Source organism: Hypomesus nipponensis, chromosome 21 (assembly GCF_054491055.1).
Source record: "Hypomesus nipponensis isolate SF chromosome 21, ASM5449105v1, whole genome shotgun sequence".
NCBI lineage: Eukaryota > Metazoa > Chordata > Actinopteri > Osmeriformes > Osmeridae > Hypomesus > Hypomesus nipponensis.
Genome location: NC_140381.1, coordinates 14,957,493 through 14,978,846, shown reverse-complemented (window position 1 = coordinate 14,978,846; position 21,354 = coordinate 14,957,493). Strand labels below are relative to the sequence as shown.

General features: G+C 40.9%; 2 protein-coding genes across 5 annotated transcripts; both read right to left on the bottom strand.

The window, feature by feature from the left end:
* Nucleotides 1-15,086: 15,086 nt before the first annotated feature.
* Nucleotides 15,087-15,599, bottom strand: LOC146238131 (uncharacterized). Its single transcript, XM_084685411.1, has one exon. The coding sequence runs from the start codon at nucleotides 15,597-15,599 to the stop codon at nucleotides 15,447-15,449; it is 153 nt and encodes a 50-aa protein (XP_084541537.1). The 3' UTR covers nucleotides 15,087-15,446.
* Nucleotides 15,439-17,367, bottom strand: LOC146238130 (uncharacterized). Of its 4 annotated transcripts, XM_084685408.1 has the most exons (4): nucleotides 17,163-17,367; nucleotides 17,010-17,051; nucleotides 16,216-16,438; nucleotides 15,439-15,635 (listed from the first exon to the last, which is right to left on the bottom strand). In XM_084685408.1, exon 3 carries the CDS (start codon nucleotides 16,421-16,423, stop codon nucleotides 16,232-16,234), a length of 192 nt encoding a protein of 63 aa, XP_084541534.1. In that variant the 5' UTR covers nucleotides 16,424-16,438; nucleotides 17,010-17,051; nucleotides 17,163-17,367; the 3' UTR covers nucleotides 15,439-15,635; nucleotides 16,216-16,231. The 4 variants fall into 4 exon arrangements, with proteins under 4 accessions (XP_084541534.1, XP_084541535.1, XP_084541533.1 ...); XM_084685409.1 differs by lacking the exon at nucleotides 17,010-17,051; XM_084685407.1 differs by lacking the exon at nucleotides 17,163-17,367 and having other exon boundaries at nucleotides 17,010-17,156.
* Between the last annotated feature and the right edge of the window lie 3,987 nt (nucleotides 17,368-21,354).

Sequence of the window (21,354 nt, the reverse complement as noted above, 5' to 3'; positions counted from 1 at the left end):
TTTTGTATTATGAAAAGTTGTCAGAAGACGGCTGTCGGTCACAAGGAACCGGAGACGGTTCGACGGTGGCGTGATAGAGAACGCAGACGATGCAGTGTCTAAGAATAAGGTCGAGCCAGCATGACAAAGGAGTCTCTCCCTGCGGTCTAGTGGCTAAAACGCGGGGCTCTCATTGCCGTGGCCAGGTTCGCCTCCCGGGGCCCATTCTCCGTACGTCGCTTATTACATCTAAGATCAAATGACACATCAAAGATTAAATTATCTTGCTAATCATGATCTGGCTAATTCGGTTCTTCAAACACCCATGTTGTTTATAATTAGTATAGCTGGATTGAGTTATGTGTTGGTCTAAAAGGGGGTATGTATCCATAGTAGAAACCTTGATCAGCAACGCTGCTATTGGCTGCTCACATAAGTCTATGGCTGCTCACCATGGCCAAAACTAGGGTGACTAGACGTCCTCTTTTACCCGGACATGTCCTCTTTTCGAGACCTAAAAAATGCGTCCGACAGGGATTCCAAAATCGTCCGGGATTTTGCCTCGTTGGATATTCGTGTTTCTCTGGGTCTTTCACCAACTATTACGCCCTTACAAGTTCAGGAAAGGGTATCTCCCTTACGTTCCACCTTCTTTTGCAAACTCTGACTGTAGAGAGAACTGTCATTTTGATCAGATAGTGCAGCATGCAATACACGACCAGTCGTCCCCCCCCCCCTACCGCCGCCGATGCATCGAAGTGTCCTCTTTTTCACAAACTCAAATCTGGTCACCCTACCAAAAAGAGCGCACCATTTTTTCCGCAACAGAATAACAGCTTGCTCGAAGGTTACTCCGAATTTGAAGATTTAATCAGAATGCCAGGGAACACCTCAAAGTCTGCAAAATCAAAGAAAGAGGGCTGGCAAAATGTAGCAGACCAAATTAAATGTATAGTAGTGACCATGTTAGATGTTTAATCGATTATTACAGTAGGCTATGCCTATGTTTTTGTATTTTCATACTTTGTTTATCAACTTGAATGTCATAATGTGGTTTCAACAACATAAATGACACCCTCGCGAAAAAATGATAGGCTAGGCTATCTCTCAAAAAGTATAGGCGAGCATATTGCATATTGTGCTGTGCTTAAAAATCTATCACGCAATGAGCAATTAATTTGGTTTCATGTTAAATTCTGCTAATAATTCTTGCACCTTCCGCAACAAGGTTGTCTTAAAAACAGACAAGACATTCCTGTATCACCCCTGCTTATAAAGTCGCAATCAAATCTTGTTAACATAAAATAAGCCTGCTCCCGAGCAGGTTTAAGCTAAAGGACTTGTTGCTATGACAGCAAGTCCAGAATGAGTTTTGAAGAACTGAACAATCCAAGATAATGACAAATTGTCAACAATCTAATCCAGCTAACTGAGTTAGCGACGTACGGAGAACGGGACCCCGGTCGGGGCATTCTGTGTTCATTTTTTAGACAGACAATGCTTCACTTTATTTGTGTATTACCAAAGGTTGACCCCAAAACGGCATGAGAGTGGCGTAACAGACTAGGTATGGTGAGTCACAGAGCAGACTAGGATGCAGCGCTAGAGTGGCCTAATAGGCTAGGCAGACAAGGCTAGAAATAAAAGGTTTCACTTTATTTATTTTTTATTATGAAAAAGTTGTCACAACGTCAGTTTGACTCACCACAACCCCGAAACAGCACGAGAGCGTCATAGACTAGGCAGACAAAGCGAGGAATAAAATCAAATGTTTCACCTTATTTTTGTATCATGAAAAGTTGTCACACCATGCATGACACCGACCCACAGACAGCGCTAGGGATAGACCTCCAGCCCACCGTCCTGATACATCCTCTATACATCTTATGCATGTGGTGGTGGTGGTAGCACTGTCCAGCACTGTGCTGTGACTTGAGCAAAACCCTCTTCTGCACTCGACTGAGTTGTTCAGTCTTCTGCACACACTCCCGCAGGTCATACAGGGTCAACGGGAACCTCTCTTTGGCCAAAGCCCAACTTGTTGGGGCATGTGGGGCAGTGTACATGCAAACAGGATTTGCAGAAATGCCTCTTACACCAGCGACAAACGGTGAACGTTTTACGGTCCTTCTTCACCGGGCAGACTTGACATCTCTTTCTTTTACTGGCAGGGACCGGCGAGGTCGGTCCTGCCAATGAGGAGGCTGCAGGAGGCTTTCAAAACCGCAGCAGCAGCTTCCATGCGGGGCAGACATCATCTTCTTTCGATCAGCGGAGTCACAATGGCCCTTCCGAGCTGCTTGAGGAAAAACCTCCTCTTGTTGCACTTGTTGCATTGCATCCAGTTGGCGTTGACTTCTCTCTATATCACAAAGGCGTTGTAGGAGATGTCAACGATGTTTTTGAAGAAGACAAGGGGCCAGCGGGCCATCTTCCTTTTACAGCTGTAGGCCGTGATGACCTTGTCCAGATTGTCAACACCTCCTTTGTTGCGGTTATAGTCTAGGACGATGGTCGGTTTGCCGTCATTTATGTCACTGATTTCAGCATTTTGTTTTTCTTGGCGAGGTAGGAAACCAGAGTAGTGGTGGGAGGGAAGACAAACCCGTCGCCTCTTCGTCGTCAGCAGCTCGGACGGGAGCTCAGTCCTGGGGCCCGTTCTCTGTATGTCGCTAACTCACTTAACTGGATTTGATTGTTGACAATTTGCGATTATCTTGGATTGTTCAGTTCTTCGAAGCTCATCCCGGACTTGCTGTCATAGCAACATGTCTGTAAGCTTAAACCTGCTCGGGAGCAGGTTTATTTTATGTAAACACAATTAGATTGAGGCTTTACAAGCAGAGGTGATGCAGAAAGTCTGTCACAGACATGTCTTGTTTACTACAGGAACCTGTTGCAGAAGGTGCAAGAATAATCAGCAGAATTTAACATGAAACCGAATTAATTGCTCATTGCGTGATAGATAGGCTCCTTAAGCACAGCGCAATATGCTACCCTATACTTTTGGAGCGGATAGCATATCGTTTTTTGTGAGGGTGTCATTTACATCATACATTTGTTGAAACCACATTATATAAGATGATAAATGAAAATATGAAAAAAAACATAGGCCTAGCTTACCGTAATACATTTACATTACATTTAGTCATTTGGCAGGGACATTTCCCCGAGGCAAGTAGGGTGATGTGCCTTGCCCAAGGACACAACGTCATTTGGCACAGCCGAGAATCGAACTGGCAACCTTCAGATTACTAGCCCGATTCCCTAACCGCTCAGCCACCTGACTCCCGGAGTAATAACTGCTAAATCGCCACTATACATTTAATTTTTTCTGCTACTGTTTGCCAGCCTGATCTTTCTTGGATTTTGCTGACTTTGAGGTGTTCCCTGGCGTTCTGATTAAATCTTCAAATTTGGAGTAACCTTCAATCAAGCTGTTGCTTTGTTGGCTCTGTTGCGGAAAAACAGGGCGCTCTCTTTGGCCACGGTGAGCAGCCATAGGCTTATGTGGGCAGCCAATAGCAGCGTTGCTGATCAAGGTTTCTACTATGGATACATACCCCCTTTTAGACCAACGCAGAACTCAATCCAGCTATACTAATTATAAACAACATCGGTGTTCAAAGAACAGAATTAGCCAGATCAGGATTAGTAAAATGAAGTTGTCTTGGATGTGTCATTTGATCTTGGATGTAATAAGCGACGTACGGAGAACGGGCCCCTGCTTGGGCGTGCTGTACGTGCCAGAGTGACAAACGCAAACATGTTGGCTGACTTAAGACAAATCCTTGTTGAGGAATGGAATCCCACAGCAGTGTGTGACCAGACTGGTGACCAGCAAGAGGAGGAGGTGCCAAGCTGTTGTGGCTGCGTATGGATCTTCCACACGCTTCTGAGGTCCCTGACAGTGTAAAATGAATCAAGTGTAAAAATGGCCGATATGTGTTGTTTTTTCCTTATTACTGTGGTAGAGTGCAATCATCCAATCCATCAAACAACTCAAAACGAGAGTGAATACCAATAGAAGAATATTGCAGGGGATTTTGCCAAAACAAATTGGGCCGCTACCCACACGGTTAGCTGTGTTGCCCATTCCACAAATGCACAATCCTTACAAGTTGTACCTTGTTGTAATTCAATTCAATATTTAACGAAAAAAAAAAACAACGAAATTATGTTTAGAGCAGTGCCGATCCTAGCACATTGGGCGCCCCGGGCGAGTTTATCAATTGCAGATCAATTGCAGATTGCTGATCGTCGAATCGTAAAGGCGTCATTAGACTCAGGGGAGATGTGTATCAGAGATGTTGGAGGCGTGGATCCAACCTCGTCAAGTTGAAAGAGCCCAATGATGCCTTCCTAATTCAACCGCCGTAATTGGCGGGTTCATAATTGACAACACAGACACTGCGCTTGGTCAAAACGACCCAGAGACAGCTCTACCTGGTGTTAACTAGTGATATAACGTGATATATACACTTAGGGGGCGGGGGGCTGGTTCTTAATTGACAACACAGACACTGCGGTGGGTCACAACAACCCGAAGGTAGCACAAGGGTTAAAAGAAAATGCTTCACTTTAGTTTCGCATTAGGTAGAGTTGTCGCAACACAACGGTGGGTCACGACAACCCGAGGACTGCGCAAGGGTTCCTCCTAGTTTTAACTTGATATTACGTTATATACCCCACCCCTACGTATCGACGTTTTTGTATTAGGAAGAGTTGCACCGACACGGCGGTGGCAGGGTTAATAAAAAAATAATACTTTTAGGTAAAGGTATCACAATATGACGGTGGGTCACAATGACCCAAAGGTAGAACAAGGTTTAAAGCGTATTAGGTTTGCAAAAACCATAATTCAAAATGACATTTGTATTTGATTCAACTGTCTTAAGTAACATTTTTACATACGTCAATGAACATATCTGTACAAATTTTCAAGTCAATTTGATCGTTTTTTGTAAGAGGATATCGATTTTAAAGGTGTTCCCTAACTATCACTGTACAGGAAAATCCATCATGGTGGAGCTTATGGGTCCTTGAGGCTTTTTTGTTCCTTATGAAAAATGAGGCATGTACACCAAGTTTCAGAAGAATTTAAGTTATAAGGTGGAAATACCATCACTTTGAATATCGGACTTTAGGGCGTGGCCTGTGGCGCCCCCTACAGTCCAAGGTGTCCCATATTTGGTGTGGGGATATCGACTTCGATGTAGTATGAATTGGATGCTGGTGAAATTAAGGAAACAACAGCACCGTCCTCCACTTCCTAGTATCCTACTTGCTAACGTCCAGTCACTTGACAACAAACTGGATGAATTAAGAGCCAGGTTGGCATTTCAACGGGATATTAAGGACTGCAATGCATTTGTATTTACGAAGACATGGCTGGACCCCTCAATTTCAGACTCTGCCATCCTTCCCGGTGGCCTCTCCATTCATAGGCAGGACAGAACAGTTGATTCGGGCAAGAATAGAGGAGGTGGTGTGTGTATCCTGATTAACATCCAGTGGTGTGTGGATGCACAAAAAACATTGTCGGGCTGCTCACCTGACCTCGAACATCTAATGGTCAAGTGCAGACCATTTTATCTGCCCAGGGAATTCTCTGCAGTTGTTTTGGTCGCTGTTTACGTTCCACCCCAAGCTGACACCAAACGGGCTATGGATGAACTGTATGAAATCATCGATCGGCAGGAAACTCTACACCCAGAGGCTGCATTCATTGTGGCAGGCGACTTCAACAAAGCCATCCTCAAGAAAGTTTTACCGAAGTATCACCAACACGTTAATTTTCCAACTCGAGGTGAAAACATCCTGGATCACGCCTACTCGCCGTACAGTCATGCGTACAAAGCCCGCCCCCGCCCTGCCTTCGGCAAATCGGATCATTCCTCTGTTCTCCTACTACCATGCTATAGGCAGAAGCTGAAACGTGAAAAGCCTGTGATTCGCTCAATACAGCGCTGGACAGAGCAGTCAGATGAGGCACTATGTGACTGTTTTCAAACAACAGACTGGGGAATTTTTCGGGATGCCGCTGTTAACATCCATGAATACACTGAATTTGTATTAGGATATATATGTAAGTGCATTGATGACGTTGTACAGCGAATGAACGTCAGAACTTTTCCAAACCAGAAGCCATGGGTGAATGGAGAAGTGTCTTCAGCACTCAAAGCCCGTACAGCAGCCTATCATTCTGGAGACCCATGTGAGTACAAAATAGCCCGATATAAACTCAGAAAAAACATCAAGCTGGCAAAGAGACTGTACAGAGAGAAAGTGGAGTCTTATTACACAGGATCCAACACCAGAGACATGTGGAGTGGGTTGAAGACTATCACTGATTATAAAGGAAAGAGCCATCAAGCAGAGGTCTCTGTTTCTCTTGCAGAAGAGCTGAACACCTTTTATGCTCGATTTGAGTCCCTCACCAGGTCAGAGGTACTGCTGGAGCAAGACAGCTGCCCTCTCCAGGTATCTGTGACTGATGTGTGCAAGTCATTCAGGAGAGTGAATGTGCATAAAGCTCCAGGACCTGACAACATCCCTGGCCGTGTTCTCAAGGCCTGTGCTCCTGAACTGGCAGAGGTGTTCAGTGACATCTTTAACCTCTCCCTGTCCCAGTCTGTCGTCCCCAATAGCTTCAAGAGGGCCACCATCATCCCAGTCCCTAAGAAACCATCAGTGAGCTGTCTCAATGATTACCGCCCTGTCGCACTCACCTCTGTTGTGATGAAATGCTTTGAGAGGTTAGTCAAAGACCACATTACATCCTGCCTGTCACCTGCATTAGACCCACTCCAGTTTGCATATAGGCCGAACAGGTCTACAGAGGATGCTGTAGCTTTGGCCTTGAACACTGCTCTCTCTCACCTGGATCAGAACAACACGTACGTGCGGATGCTCTTCATCGACTTCAGCTCCGCCTTTAACACCATAGTACCATCCAGGCTCACCATGAAACTACAGGACCTGAACATCAGTCCCTCCATGTGTAGCTGGATATTGAACTTCCTGACAGACAGGCCACAGGCAGTACCGCTAGGTAACATCACCTTAACCAGTCTAACACTCAGCACTGGTGCCCCACAGGGTTGTGTGTTAAGCCCACTGTTGTACTCCCTGTTCACCTATGATTGTGCAACCACTAACAGCTCCAATACCATCATTAAGTTTGCTGATGACACCACCATTATCAGCTGCATCAAGAATAGTGATGAGTCTGCCTACAGAGCAGAGGTGGCAACAATGACATCTTGGTGTCAGGATAACAGCCTGCTGCTTAATGTAGCAAAAACCGAGGAGTTGATAGTGGACTACAGGCGGCTGCAGGGAGAACATGCACCCATTCACATCGGGGGCACGGCTGTGGAGAGAGTAAAAAGTTTCAGATTTCTTGGTATCAATATCAGCGAGGATCTGAGCTGGACACACCATATTGGTGTGGTTACAAGGACAGCGAAACAGAGGCTCTTTTTTCTGCGGCGACTGCGGAAATTTGGCATGGACTGCACTGTACTGACCAATTTTTACCGCTGCACCATTTAGAGCATACTGACTGGTGGAATTACAACATGGTTTGGCAACAGCACTGCCCAGGACAGGAAGACACTACAAAGAGTGGTCAAATCTGCACAGCGTATTACAAGGACTGCATTGCCATCCATTCAGGACCTTTACAGCCAGTGCTGCAGGAGGAAGGCCAAGCGGATCATTTCTGACCCTAGTCATCCCTGCCACAGTCTTTTCTCCCTCCTGCCTTCTGGAAGGCGATACAAAAGTATAAGATCCCGTACCAGCAGATACAGGGATAGTTATTACCCACATGCCATCAGGATGCTGAACTGTCCTTGAAAAATCTTTTTGCACTTCAATTTTTTTCTCTTTTTCCTACCCTTTTTCTCCATTCTCCAGTATTTAATTTATTTATTTTTTAAATTGAACGGACATTGAGCACAAAGAATTTCATTACTGATAAATGCTGTTTATGAGTAAATGATAATAAACTTGAACTTGTATCAATGCAGTTTCCCACAGATTAGAAAGCTATTTGTGGCGGGGGAGGGGGGGAAGCATCAAAATAAATCCTTTGTTAATCAATCATTACACAGAACTTTATTATATTAAATATGAATCCAAAATGATTCACACCTTCACAAAATCAACAAACAAATAATTTCTGCATATGCAGGTTGCAACGCTAGTGCTGAATAACTATTTAACCCTTGTGCTACCTTCGGGTCATTTTGACCCACCGTTGTGTTGCGATAACTTTACCTAACCCTTGTGCTACCTTCGGGTCATTGTGACCCACCGCAGTGTCTGCGTTGTCAATAACGAACCCGCCCCCCAAGTGTATATAGGTGCGTTCGACATGGACTGACTTCATGCAGTGATGCAGTGCTGCAGCCGGCTGACTTGAAACAGGGAATTCTGGGGCCTGTTCCATAAAGACCGCTCAAATAAATTGGACTTAAAGTCCCAAACCAGACTTGAATTAGCTTAACAAGTCAACTGGGGCTAAAGCGGTTCGATAAAGGACAATTTCAGCTCACACAGTCTTACAAATTCAAGTCAGATAGTCAAGGTAATTGTGCGTGCGCCCTATTCTTAAACAGCTCGAGAGGTAAAACATGGATCATACACCAAGGCAAAAGTAATGCACACGGCCACGTGACTTCTTCCAGAAAGGACGTTCCCTTTAAGCCTTGTACTTTGACAGCTCCCTCATCCACCGCTTCATAAAAATGAAACAACACGCCATGATTGACGTGAACGAGGTTGAGGTCCTCTTTTAGACCTTTAGTTACTTTGTTGATTAAAAAACAGACACCCTCTAAACACGTGTAAATTTACTTTTTTGACATTTTTTTTAATAAATAGCCTACTATTAATCAATACATTACCCAGTAGCCTAACTTTTTTAAATGGTTGTGTAGGGAAAATGGAGGATATACATGTAGCCTATACATTTACGTTTGTTTTGCAATAGTAGACTACTGTATATAGCTATGATAATTATACTCGGATAATTTAGATTGAGATAGGCCTATGTCTGATGCCTAAACATTTGAAATCACAAACCACCCTTACGGAAGGAAAATATATTGCAGTATACTGGAAAATATAATGTGATACATCAGGCAATATATGTCCATATATGGGATTTAATATTTATGTTGTATGGAAATACATGGGATAATATATTGATGATAAATATCTTACTAATATAAACCCCTCAAAAAAAGTTTGGAAACGTTATTTCGGTTGATTATTCCTCCCCTTCAATAATACCAATTGGTATTGTATTGTATATCGTTGGAAAGCCTGATTAGTCACCTTTACAACGAGGTACAACTTGTAAGGATCGTGCATTCGTGGAATGAGCAACACAACTAACCGTGTGGGTAGCAGTCCCAAAAAATGTGCAAAAATCCCCTGCAATATTCTTCTGTTGGTGTTCACTCTCGTTTTGAGTTGCTTGGTGGATTGGATAAGTGCACTCTCCCACAGTAATAAAGGATTTTACGCTTTTTCATTTTTCACTGTCAAGGACCTCAGTAGCGTGTGGAAGATCCATACACAGCCACAACAGCTTGGCACCTCCTCATGCTGGTCACCAGCCTGGTCACACACTGCTGTGGGATGGTATCCCATTCCTCAACCAGGATTTGTCACAAGTCGGCCAACATGTTTGGGTTGGTCACTCTGGCACACACAGCATGCCCAAGCTGATCCCACTTGAAGCTCAAAACGAGAGTGAATACCAACAGAAAAATATTGTACCCACACGGTTAGCTGTGTTGCTCATGCATGAATGCACAATCCTTACAATTTGTACCTCGTTGTACAGGTGTCTAATCAGGCTTTCCAACAATATAAAATACAATACCAATTGGTATTATTGAAGGGGAGGAATAATCGACCGAAATAACGTTTCCAAACTTTTTTTGAGGAGTTTAACATAAACTATTATATATATTCATGTAATATATTGCAATATATTGCAGAATACAGCAATGATTGCCGTTTTCCATATATTGCAACATGAATATATAATATATGTGTTTATATATCCCAAAATATATGCAATTTTATATCTATAAATACCACCATAATGTATTCCAATTTATATGGGAAAATGTGTTGGTAATATATGTAAAGATATAGTATCACATGTATGTTTAATATATGGTAGAATATATTTGAATTATATGTAAAAAAAAATATAGCTGCAAGCAGCAATGGCGAATTCCTCCTTCAAAATGTCAAAATATTGTAAAATTGACATAATAGATAGTTACACTGGGATTACCCAGAAAACTAGAAACTGTTTTGTTTCTAAAAATAAAAAAAGCCTATGTCTGGAGTTGAACCTGGAACCCTTCATTTACCAGCACAAACTCTCATCCAATTGAGCCATTTCAAGATCTAGACTTTGCATTTTTCAGTTACTGAATAATAAAATAAGACATTTCTCCTATGGCAATCATAGTCACATTTGGTCCAAGCTCAAACAGCTCTAATTCAGTCATAATTTCACATACTAAGGTGAAACTTTGCAGGGTACTTCAGGGGGAAGTCACCTTAAATCCTATTCCTGACGGGGGAATCCTAATTATATGGAAAGATATACATTAAATAAATGTACAGATATGTGTTCAATATTTTGTGGAATATATTTTAAATATAGGTAAAATTATATGGAAAAATATTTGAAATATATACTGACAATGATCGCTTCCAGCAAACTTCTTTTGAATTAGCCATTTCCCCCTAAATAAATGTTCATCTTACGGTATTTACGTTTTTGGGGGCACATTTTCAGTTAGCAGGTGGTACTGTTTGAATCGGGATTCCATTTGAAATACTGCCTTTGACAACCTTAGTAGAATACCTTCTAGATGGCTGAGCGGTTAGGGAATCAGGCTATTAATCAGAAGGTTGCCGGTTTGATTCCCGGAAGCGCAAAAAATGAAACTGTCTCCTTGGGCAAGGCAATTCACCTTACTTGCCTCGGGGTGTGTCCCTGTACTTACTGTAAGTCACTCTGGATAAGATCGTCTGCTAAATGTAAATATCACCATATATGTCGGTACATTGTATGGGCATGTTCTCATATATGTAAACAAGCATTGTACAATATATCTTGCCTTATAATTTTAAATATATTTAGAATATATTCTACCATATATGAAGCATACATGTGACACTATATCTTTACATATATTACCCATACATTTTCCCATATAAAGTGGTATACATTACGGTTGTTATTTATGAATACATAATTGCATATATTTTGGGATATATAACCACATGTATTATATATTCATGTTCCATATATTGCAATATATGCCATCCATCCATCATCTGCCGCTTGTCCGGGGATCGGGTCGCGGGGGCAGCGACCTAAGCAGGGAGGCCCAGATTTCCCTCTCCCCGGCCACTTCCACCAGCTCTTCCTGGGGGATCCCGAGGCGTTCCCATGCCAGCCGAGAGACATAGTCCCTCCAGCGTGTCCTGGGTCTTCCCCGGGGCCTCTTCCCAGTGGGACGTGCCCAGAACACCTCACCAGGGAGGCGTCCAGGAGGCATCCTAATCAGATGCCCGAGCCACCTCAGCTGGCTCCTCTTGACGCGGAGGAGCAGCGGTTCTACTCTGAGCCCCTCCCGGATGACCGAGCTTCTCACCCTCTCTAAGGGAAAGCCCGGACACCCTGCGGAGAAAGCTCATTTTTGCCGCTTGTATTCGCAATCTCGTTCTTTCGGTCACAACCCATAGTTCGTCTATCAACTGTTGAGTTTATGAATAGGCATATTGTCTAAAAAATTTCAGATTTGAAATAATATACCAGGATGAACGATGTAATCATCACCGGATTGCGAGTCAAGCCCCGTTCTTTTGCCGGCGCGGTGGCAGGGCTCTGTCCGACTGGTGAGCCATCGCCTGGCGTGATTAACTCCACGGAGGAACAGGTGGCCTCTTTCCTCTTGTCCAAGGGAATAAGGCTGGACTGTGACACCATGGAAGCGTGCCACCCGCTCCCGAGAAGAAGTAACAACGACAAACCAGTCATTTTTATGCGATTTAGTAACCGGTGACACAAATCTGCTATCCTAAAACAGGGCAGGTTGCTAAAAGGGTCAGATGTCTTCATTAACGAGCACCTGACCAAGAAGAACGCTGACATTGCGAGGAAGGCCCGGTTCCTGAGGAAGCAGAAGAAGATCCAGTCTACGTGGACCACGAATTTTAAGGTCTTCATTGAGTTGAACGGAACACCGGAGGAGGCGAAAGTTCTGGTTGTTCGGGACATCATGGAGCTGGACAAATACGATTGAACTCTTTGAGGAACATTTGGATCACAGGTGATATCACGCACGACTAATTGTCACCATGTCACAAGTTACAGGTACTGTTTCTTCATCATTCATGGACATAACACTAACACCTACGACTGTTGGTGCCGATAACCTGGCACTGAAAACATTCAGCTATACGGACTATAAATGTCAGGGCATGGAAGAGGATACAGACCCAGAAAATAACTTCTTCAAATACATTGTTGATAACTGCTGCTACTATAAAACGGATCAATACAACAGGGCAGTTAAAGTAGACAATAAGCTCTCATACACTTCAACAGCAGAAGTTTATATGCAAACTTTAATAGCATCAAACACTGTCTGAGCCCGTTTAAACAACTATTTAGCATTATTACCATCTCTGAAACCTGGATCAGCTCTGAGAAGGGGGTTGACTTTGACCTGGAGGGTTATGAGTTCAATTATATAAACAGAGAGGGGAAACCGGTGGAGGAGTAGCTGTGTATGTGGACAGAAACCTTAAGTATAAAACATGACCATGACTAAAGATGTATTTGAGTGTATATCAGTTGAAATATACATGGAAAAAACTAAAAACATTGTTAGTTGTATATACAGAGCTCCTGGTTCTAATATTGACATATTTAGAGAATGGTTTGGGCAAACATACAGTTACATCTCAGAAGGTCTTTTTCATCTGTGGTGACTTTAATATAGATCTACTTGACTTAAACAATCATAAACTTACTGGAGAGTTCATTAATACCATGTACAGTTTGAGCCTTTTACCAGAATCACTAGACCCAGCGGGATCACACTTAATAGTGCCACACTAATAAATAATATATTTACTATTATATTAGATAACAATAAAATAAGTGGATAAATAATTTTGCATAATAGTGATCATCTACCAGTCTTTGCAGTTTGTGACAATGTCTATATGAAAAATAAGGAGAAAATTAAGCAGCAGTTTAAAAGAACAGAAGAATCAATAAAATCATTCAAAGACAAATTATTGAAACTATTGGATTGCAAGAAGAGGATGAAAATGTTCTGAATATCTTTTAATTATTATATGACCAAAAATTAAAAATGTTCTCTCATAAAAACAAATACTCAGAAGCTCCATGGATTGCAAAAAGCCTGTAAAAAAAAAGAACAAATTATATAGATTTCATTAAGTATAGATCATTGGAGGTAGAGAATATGAAAAATATACAAATAAATTAACTAATATTTTACAAATAGCTAAACAGAATTACTACAGTAAATTATTAGATAGAAATAAGACAAATATGAAAGGGATTTGGAATGTATTAAATAATATTATCAAGAAAAACTCCGGGAGGAACTACCGGAGGAACCCTAATAATAATAATACCAACAATTACAATAGGGTTCCTACTGATGGAGGAATCCTAAATATACAAGATACAGGGAGTCCTATAAAATATAAAGATATGGATCTAAGGGTATAAATAGTAAAATAATATATAAAGTGAGAATACATGTAACATAGATGTAATCTATGTTAAACTGAATACTTACAGGTTGCTTTGTGTTGTCTTGTCCAATAAATTTTGTGTCCAGTCTCTGACCTTGTGTTGTTCTGTGTATCTGACAGTAAAAGACTTGAACTTGGAGGTTGGATATCCTGACTTGAGTGTCAAATGGAATGCACCAATATGCACGTTGAGCAACTGAAACACACCACTAGAGGGCACTAATGCCTATCTTTTACACTGCAAACTTGTAGAAGTGCAACTCTTACATCTTTACAATACTGTACATTGGGCCTCATTCACTATCACAACTGTAAAAGTGTTCTTTGCACACAAAATGAATACAAATGCTAAATTACCCTTGGCATAATGATACATGGGCACAGACCAATTGTATTAATTACCCAGAATTATTCTAAATTGACAGGTGCGTGCATGCATGTTATTTTTATATTGTCATCCTGCCACGCCTCCATTTCTCCATATGGAAATACATTTGCCTAAAGTTGTATCATGGAGAAAGCGGTGAAATGGTTGGAACAGTGAAAAATTGCAACAAAATCAAAATAATTGAAAGAAATTATGGGCCAAGTCATTAAAAACAAAACTGTCAACTTGCATGTTGACATTCTCATAAACTTGGTCAGTTTTATAGATTAAAATATTAATCAAGACAAATTAATAATTCATGAGGATAAAAGGGTGTCAATTCCAAGTTTATGTAATACTTTTGGGAAATGCATTAGTAAATTAACAGTTTAAAATATTGTCCATTAAAGCCGTTTTACTTTTTTTGCAGTTTTAATATGCTATGCATTTAGTTAAAAGGTGTTCATATTTAAGACAACTGGGCCTTCATTATTTCTGTGTTTGAGTGGTCTGAGTTCTACATTTGTTTGCAGACTACAAACATTCTCAGATAAGAAAAGAATTGATAGAACATGGATTTGTGCATAAAACATTTGTATGCATGGTTTACGCACAAATGTACTTACGGACTGTTTGTGAATGAGGCCCATTATCAATGAATGCATCTTAACAATGGCTGTGGCTTCTGTTAATTATTTATCTGGCCGTAAATAGAACAGTGAATAGCTAAATTATGACTGAACGACATTAACGAAATTATGACTATCACTTATCAGATTCATATATTGCAAACGTTTTCATACAAAATAAAACAAATGGAGTAAGAATGAGGATGCACCTGACCACAATTTGTCGTGCCAGAGCAAAGGCTCTGAATACTCATGTACATGAGACATTTTAATCTTAGATTGTATTTATTTTTTTAAGAACATATTTTCACTTTGTCATTACAGGTAATTGAGTGTAGGTTTAGCTACACAATAAAATGTGCTAAAAGTGAAGGGGTCTGATTACATTATGAAGCCACTTTATACACATACACACAGCTTATGTTAAGAGCACACCGTTATGTAAATAAACCCGATAATTGACTTAAAGTACCATCCCTTTAATTGAAGCTGAGGAACACAAGCAACACAACAAAAAAGTCCACTTAATTAGTTTCTCCTATTTCCCAAAATAATCCCTGATATAAATACCCCTAGTATTAACACATGAAACAGATGTCCACTGACACAACAGGTTCCCTTCACAGTCACTCATTATCAGCCTTATCTTTCACTGCCATTTCAGAGCGAACGGCACTTCTCATAGCCCTCTGCATGAGCCACGTTCCTAGATGGATGCTTAGAAACGCCCCTCCTGCCACCCACAGCCAGTTCTTCCTCAACCAGGTCTGAGTCTTCATTGTTTCGTCAACTAAATTGTTTTGATGTTGAACTTCCTTGAGGAGGAAACAGAAATCAGAAACACCAAATTACTATTAAGTACTATTAAGTAGGGTTGCAAAATTCCGGGAATATTCAAAGTTGGAAACTTTCCACGGGAATATATAGGAATAAACGGGAATTAACTGGAAATGTTGGGGTAATTTAACTGTATTTACCTTGTCATAAGCAGACATGCATGCAAACATTCATAATACAACTTTTAAAAATGACATTTTTGACTTTGACATTTTGTGAGTAGTAGTTGCCCAACTCGCGCTTGTTGATGGACCCTGAAGGCCGCGAATAATCGAGGTGATGGTGTACTTATGTGTGGACATACAGACATCCTCTCACTGCTGAAAAACTTTAGTCTACTGTATACAAATAAACTTGGTATTAAAATGATCATAGCTTTCCGCCCCTTTGCAAACCTACTATTAAGAGATTGCTATGTCTGCTTCGATTAAATTTTGCAGAAATTATGTAGGCAACACCATCAACATGTCTTAACAGGACAACCAACCACAATGAAAAAAGTACACTAAATTGCAAAATCTTAAACCCTATTAGTTAAACGTGAAGGAACATACATACCTCTTTCGTCCACAAACTACTTTGTCTTTGAAGGAATTGGTAGTGGGGAAACAAAAGCCACTATGCCTGGCTCAGGAGTATAATTGTCTTTGTCCTTTCGAAGCAAAGGGTTAGACTTGACAGTGTACCAACCCCAGTGTATGAGTCCAAGGCTTGTGCCCATTACAATCAGGACTTTGTAACTGTTCCAGATTTCTCGTACACCCATGACTAAAACATTTGGCTGGAAAGGAAGAATAAGTATCAGTAACAGATTCAAGCATTAGATATAACTCCATCAAAACAAGCAAATCCTAAACTAGGTTACACAGGTTTTTTGTGTAACAAGTTACACATTAGCCTGAAGAAAAAGCCATTCAGAAATGGAGCTTAAGTTTGTCATAGGTAAGAATAGGCAGCTCATTCCTACATGTTATAATGTTAGATAGCATAGCAGTAGCTGACCATACTATCACTATTGCCATTCTACAGCACATGTGAGAAGTCGGATTTACTACTTACACGTCCAAATAACCCACGAGATTGAATAATGTTAACTAAGCAAAGTCTCAACGTATTGACTACTGACTACAATCATTCATGGCTGTCCTTGTCTAACTAAGTACAGTTGCATAAAAGTTGTTTGCTATCAAGTAGCTAGCTGCATCGCTCGCCAGTTTGCTGCATAGCTACTTACTAAGTAGTAAGTAACTTAGCTTTTAATGTAGCTAGATATTGCTTCGGACAACATTCGTGGACGTTCAATTAGGTATGTGAATAGAATGACAGTTAGTATAGACTCATAACAACCTCACCTTCAAAAATATGAAGATACTCGTGCATCTACCAGAGAATGTCTAATATAGGGAGAACCATAGATTTATATAAATACTAGATGTCTTACGGCGTCGAGAACGTCCGCACATGGCGGCCATCTTTATACAGTCAACTCGGCAACAACGACTTACCCTGTAAGAAATCGAAAATACATAAGTACTCGTTCATTCAACTTCCGACCTATAATCTATGTTGAACATGCAGAAACTGCAATCAAATCTGATATTTCTCAACGACAATCAGGCGAAAGAGACACATTTAGCCATTGAGCTCCATAGACTGTCAATCATTTTGCACTCGATCGAGATTACTCCCAGTGGAACTCTGGTGGAACTGCAACAAAATTCGTTACAATGGGGCTGAATAGGGAGTGGCAAGGCTCTCCTTAAACAGGCTCTGCATCTACCATGTTAGGGACCTTTAGTTGAGTTGAACGCGCCTGTACATTAACTAGTCTGTAATATTTAGATTGATAGGATGGTATGACAGGGCTTTAGCGGATTCTATCTTCAGGTGTTTACACTATAAATGTATTAGTGATATATGAAGCAACGTGAATGTAACCATTCGAATATTTTATAGGCAATATGTTAGACGCCTAAAGGAAGAACATTAGTCATTTTTGCGTGCATAAAGTTACAGAAAGAATAAGTAAAAATTGTGTGTTTTGGGAAGTACGGACTTAATAATAAACCCTATCATCACGCATATTGATGTACCAAAATGTTTTTATTCAACCTGTTTTTAATCTTTTAGTGCTTTTGACCAATAGGGGGCGGTATTAGAATGTACCTTAGACTGGGCCATGCGTGTATGAGAGAGAGAGAGAGAGAGAGAGAGAGAGAGAGAGAGAGAGAGAGAATGAGAGAACTTGCATGTGCACGTTATCCAAAATGCATAATTTGCTCAAAATATACGCAGCAGACGTGCTTCACATTTCAAATACGTGTGAAACTTTGGAATCTTGATCATCATCTTAGAAAAGCAAAGTTAGGGATGAGAATTTGTATGGACTGTCGGCACACTTGACAGTTGAAGAGTAACACTCTTGTGACAGCGTTAAAGATAAGGCTTGGTGCGGCTCGAACCGCTTCTGACATAGACCAGATCCGAGCTGGGGATTAGTTAGGAATTAATGAGACTTCTGCCTGCCTACACTTGGCCGAGAGTGAGTGAAGAGAAGCAGTCACTGAGTGGAAGCCATCCCACTCTCGGGTTTAATTCAAGATTACTCTCTTTTTTTTTCTGGTTGACTCAATTCAAGAACAGTTCAATTTGTGGGCTTAACTTTCATGCAAGAACATTTCAATAGCCAATGAAAAAGGTGAAAATAACATCTGATGTCTGATAAGAAATCTAGGAGTTTGATGAGAAACATTGGCTTTAGGGCATTTTTTTTTGGCATGGTGGCACAAAAGACACCTAATAAAAGAAAGGAACTGGACCTATATTGGAAATGACCTCTAGGAAACCCTTTCCGATAGTATATATATATATACTATACTATATACTTTCTATGAAAACCAGCAACATTAACTCCTTGCCACATTTACAACACAGTTTATTTTCCTTGATAAGACATTTAACTAAATCCATCTTCCTCAATGTGTAATGTGTTTTTTGTGTGTGTGTGTGTGTGTGTGCATGTGTGTGTGAACGCTAGAGAAAGCAGACGTGTGTGTGTTTGTGCATTTGGATGCGTGAAACCAACACAAGTTTTTGAGACATCTAAACGGATACATCTTTAAGGTATGAGACAGATTGGATGGATGACAACGTCTGAGTAGGTTTATTGTGCATAATTGTGAACCAGTTCTGTAACAGTATCTTAATTTACAACCACAGTGGAAAAGTTTCCTGTGGAGCAAAGCAGTTTTAGGCTGCTATTGTCAATATTCAACCCGATTTATTCAGATACAAATCCCGGACACCCTTTTTGAAATGCCATTTCTCACACTGTGCGGCTGTGGTCACGCAAGACTACCTGGAGGGAGTTAAAGGGTGGGCAGACCATTTCTTGACTGGACTGTCCTCATATTGGTCTGGCCAATGTCAACGTGCAAGTTTTCAGCAGGGTTTGTGTGTGGGTGTAAGAGGTACTGTATCTGTTGTCATAGATAAATATCACGATGACTGTCAATATCAACGCATCCTGTGTTACGAATTGTAAAGCTTAGAGTAAAGCCTGTTCAGCAAAATTCCCAGTGTGTTCCAGTTTCTAATATTAGTATTAATCCAAATAACTCATGGCATGATTGTGAGGTAGGAGCATGCTGTCAGTGTTGTTGGGTGCTTATAAGGTTGGAATTATAAACATAGTAATGGTTAGGAATTTTGCATCAGTATGTCAGTTATAAATGAATAAAGATCTTCATAAACTTCCTCACATTGATTTGAGAAATATAACAATACACAAACATTTTAAGACGATTCTCATATTGCCCAAAAATTAAGCTAAAAGAAATGTCATGAGACACAGGTGTTTTTCCTCAGTCAGCTTGTTGATTTACTTCTTTCGTACGGCCAAAATATCTTATATCCATGACCCACCCATGAAATTCTATGGCTAACAAGGTTTGCTACACATCAAATTACTTGAAGCACAGCAAAACGTTGCTGATGCAATTCTACTCGTATTTGTGGAAACCACTTACTGTGCTGGACTGACACTTAATTGCCACTCAATAGAAACTAATCTCATAATTGTACTTGATTACTCAGAGACAGAACAAGTGGAACACAGTAGAAAGTAGGGACATTGGGAGCAAGCAAAATAGAGATGTGTTGAAGACTTTGTTGTTTGAGAGAGATGTGAGTACTGCTGCTAAACTGTGGCAGTCACTGTCTGAGAAAATGTTTGAGGCTGCATCTTCCCTCGAAGGAAGCCAAAAGAGACGAGCTATCTGAGCCAAAAACACAAGAACACACCACTACAGACATGGGGTTAAACTAGCTCTTCTGAGTTATTTCATCATGTCAAGGCATCATGAGGTCAATACAGATAAAACATATGCTGGTGGTGTATAATTGTAGTACAACAACATACATTCAGGTGAAATTACAACCAATACAAGAGCAATTTGCTAGGAAAGAAAGTGTCTAGAATTGGAGTGATCTAATGTTTATATGGTGAGTGTTACTAAGGTTTGCTCATGCAAGCTAGACATATTCAGTGGCAAATAGTGTCTGTGCAGGTAGTAACATGATGGCACAGATCTACGTGATGGCACAGTCCCCCCTTGTCCACAGTCTGGTCTACTGACTCTTCTTTATGTAATGCTGGGGACACACCACAGGATAATCGGGCCAATTTCGGCCCTTCCGACAATCCTAGGTAACATATGTCCCGATTATCTTGATGGTTCCGCAGATTTTATCAGATGTTCCCTTGGTGTGAGGTGTGTTAAGAGTGACCACACTGTAGGAGCAAAACGTCTAAATCAAGGATTAATTTGTCCTCATGTTTGTGGTCTCTCACAGTTTGAAAATCTTATAAGATAAAAAAAATCATATAGGTTGTCCCCAGCATAAGATGTGACAAGGGGGCTTCAGCCGTGGGCCTGGCAGCCCGTTGGCCTCGTTACTGAAGCAAAGCCTCAACGAGGCACACCTGTTCCTCATTTACCCCACTCCCGGGGTCTCATTTATAAAGCTTGCGTAGCGTACGCACAAAACGGGGCTGAAAATGTGCGTACGCCACTTTCCATGCAAAGGTTGTGATTTATAAAAAACAAACATGACGGGAGAATGTGCGGTCCTCCACGCAAACTCTGACCCTCCCGAAGGCCTACACACATTTTGAAAACAGTTGGAATTGGCGTCGCAGATGACCGTACTGTAGTCAGACTGCAGAAATTGAATGTGGGAAGAACATTACTCGTAATATTTATATATTTTGTTTTCCTCAAAGACGTTTTTTTAATTCAATTTCATGATTATCATGAAGATTACATCCAGCAATGTTATTTGCGCTTGTACTGAGTGATTCTTGTTCCATAAACACCTTTTAAAATCCAACTCAAATTTTCAAAAAAATTCCTTCCTCACCATCAGATTGTCCACTACGGGAGTTCAGGAGGGGGAGATTCCCCGACTGCATGGAATACAAGATAACATCACATAGCCTACCTTTAGATAACTGCAGAACACAGCGTATAACTAAATATATTTCTTTAATACTGTGCAAATAACCTCATATGTCAAAAACTGGAAGTACAGTCCTTAAGCTCCTGTTCAATCGCTACACTATGTCCTCGTTATCAGTCCAGACTTTAATAGATTACTGTTCACAACAAAACGCTTTTGTTTTCAAATTGTATCTCG

What these genes read in the sequence shown, in the direction of transcription:
- LOC146238131 (XM_084685411.1), bottom strand. Translation starts at nt 15,599, where the DNA reads ATGAAGACTCAGACCTGGTTGAGGAAGAACTGGCTGTGGGTGGCAGGA.
- LOC146238130 (XM_084685408.1), bottom strand. Translation starts at nt 16,423, where the DNA reads ATGGGTGTACGAGAAATCTGGAACAGTTACAAAGTCCTGATTGTAATG.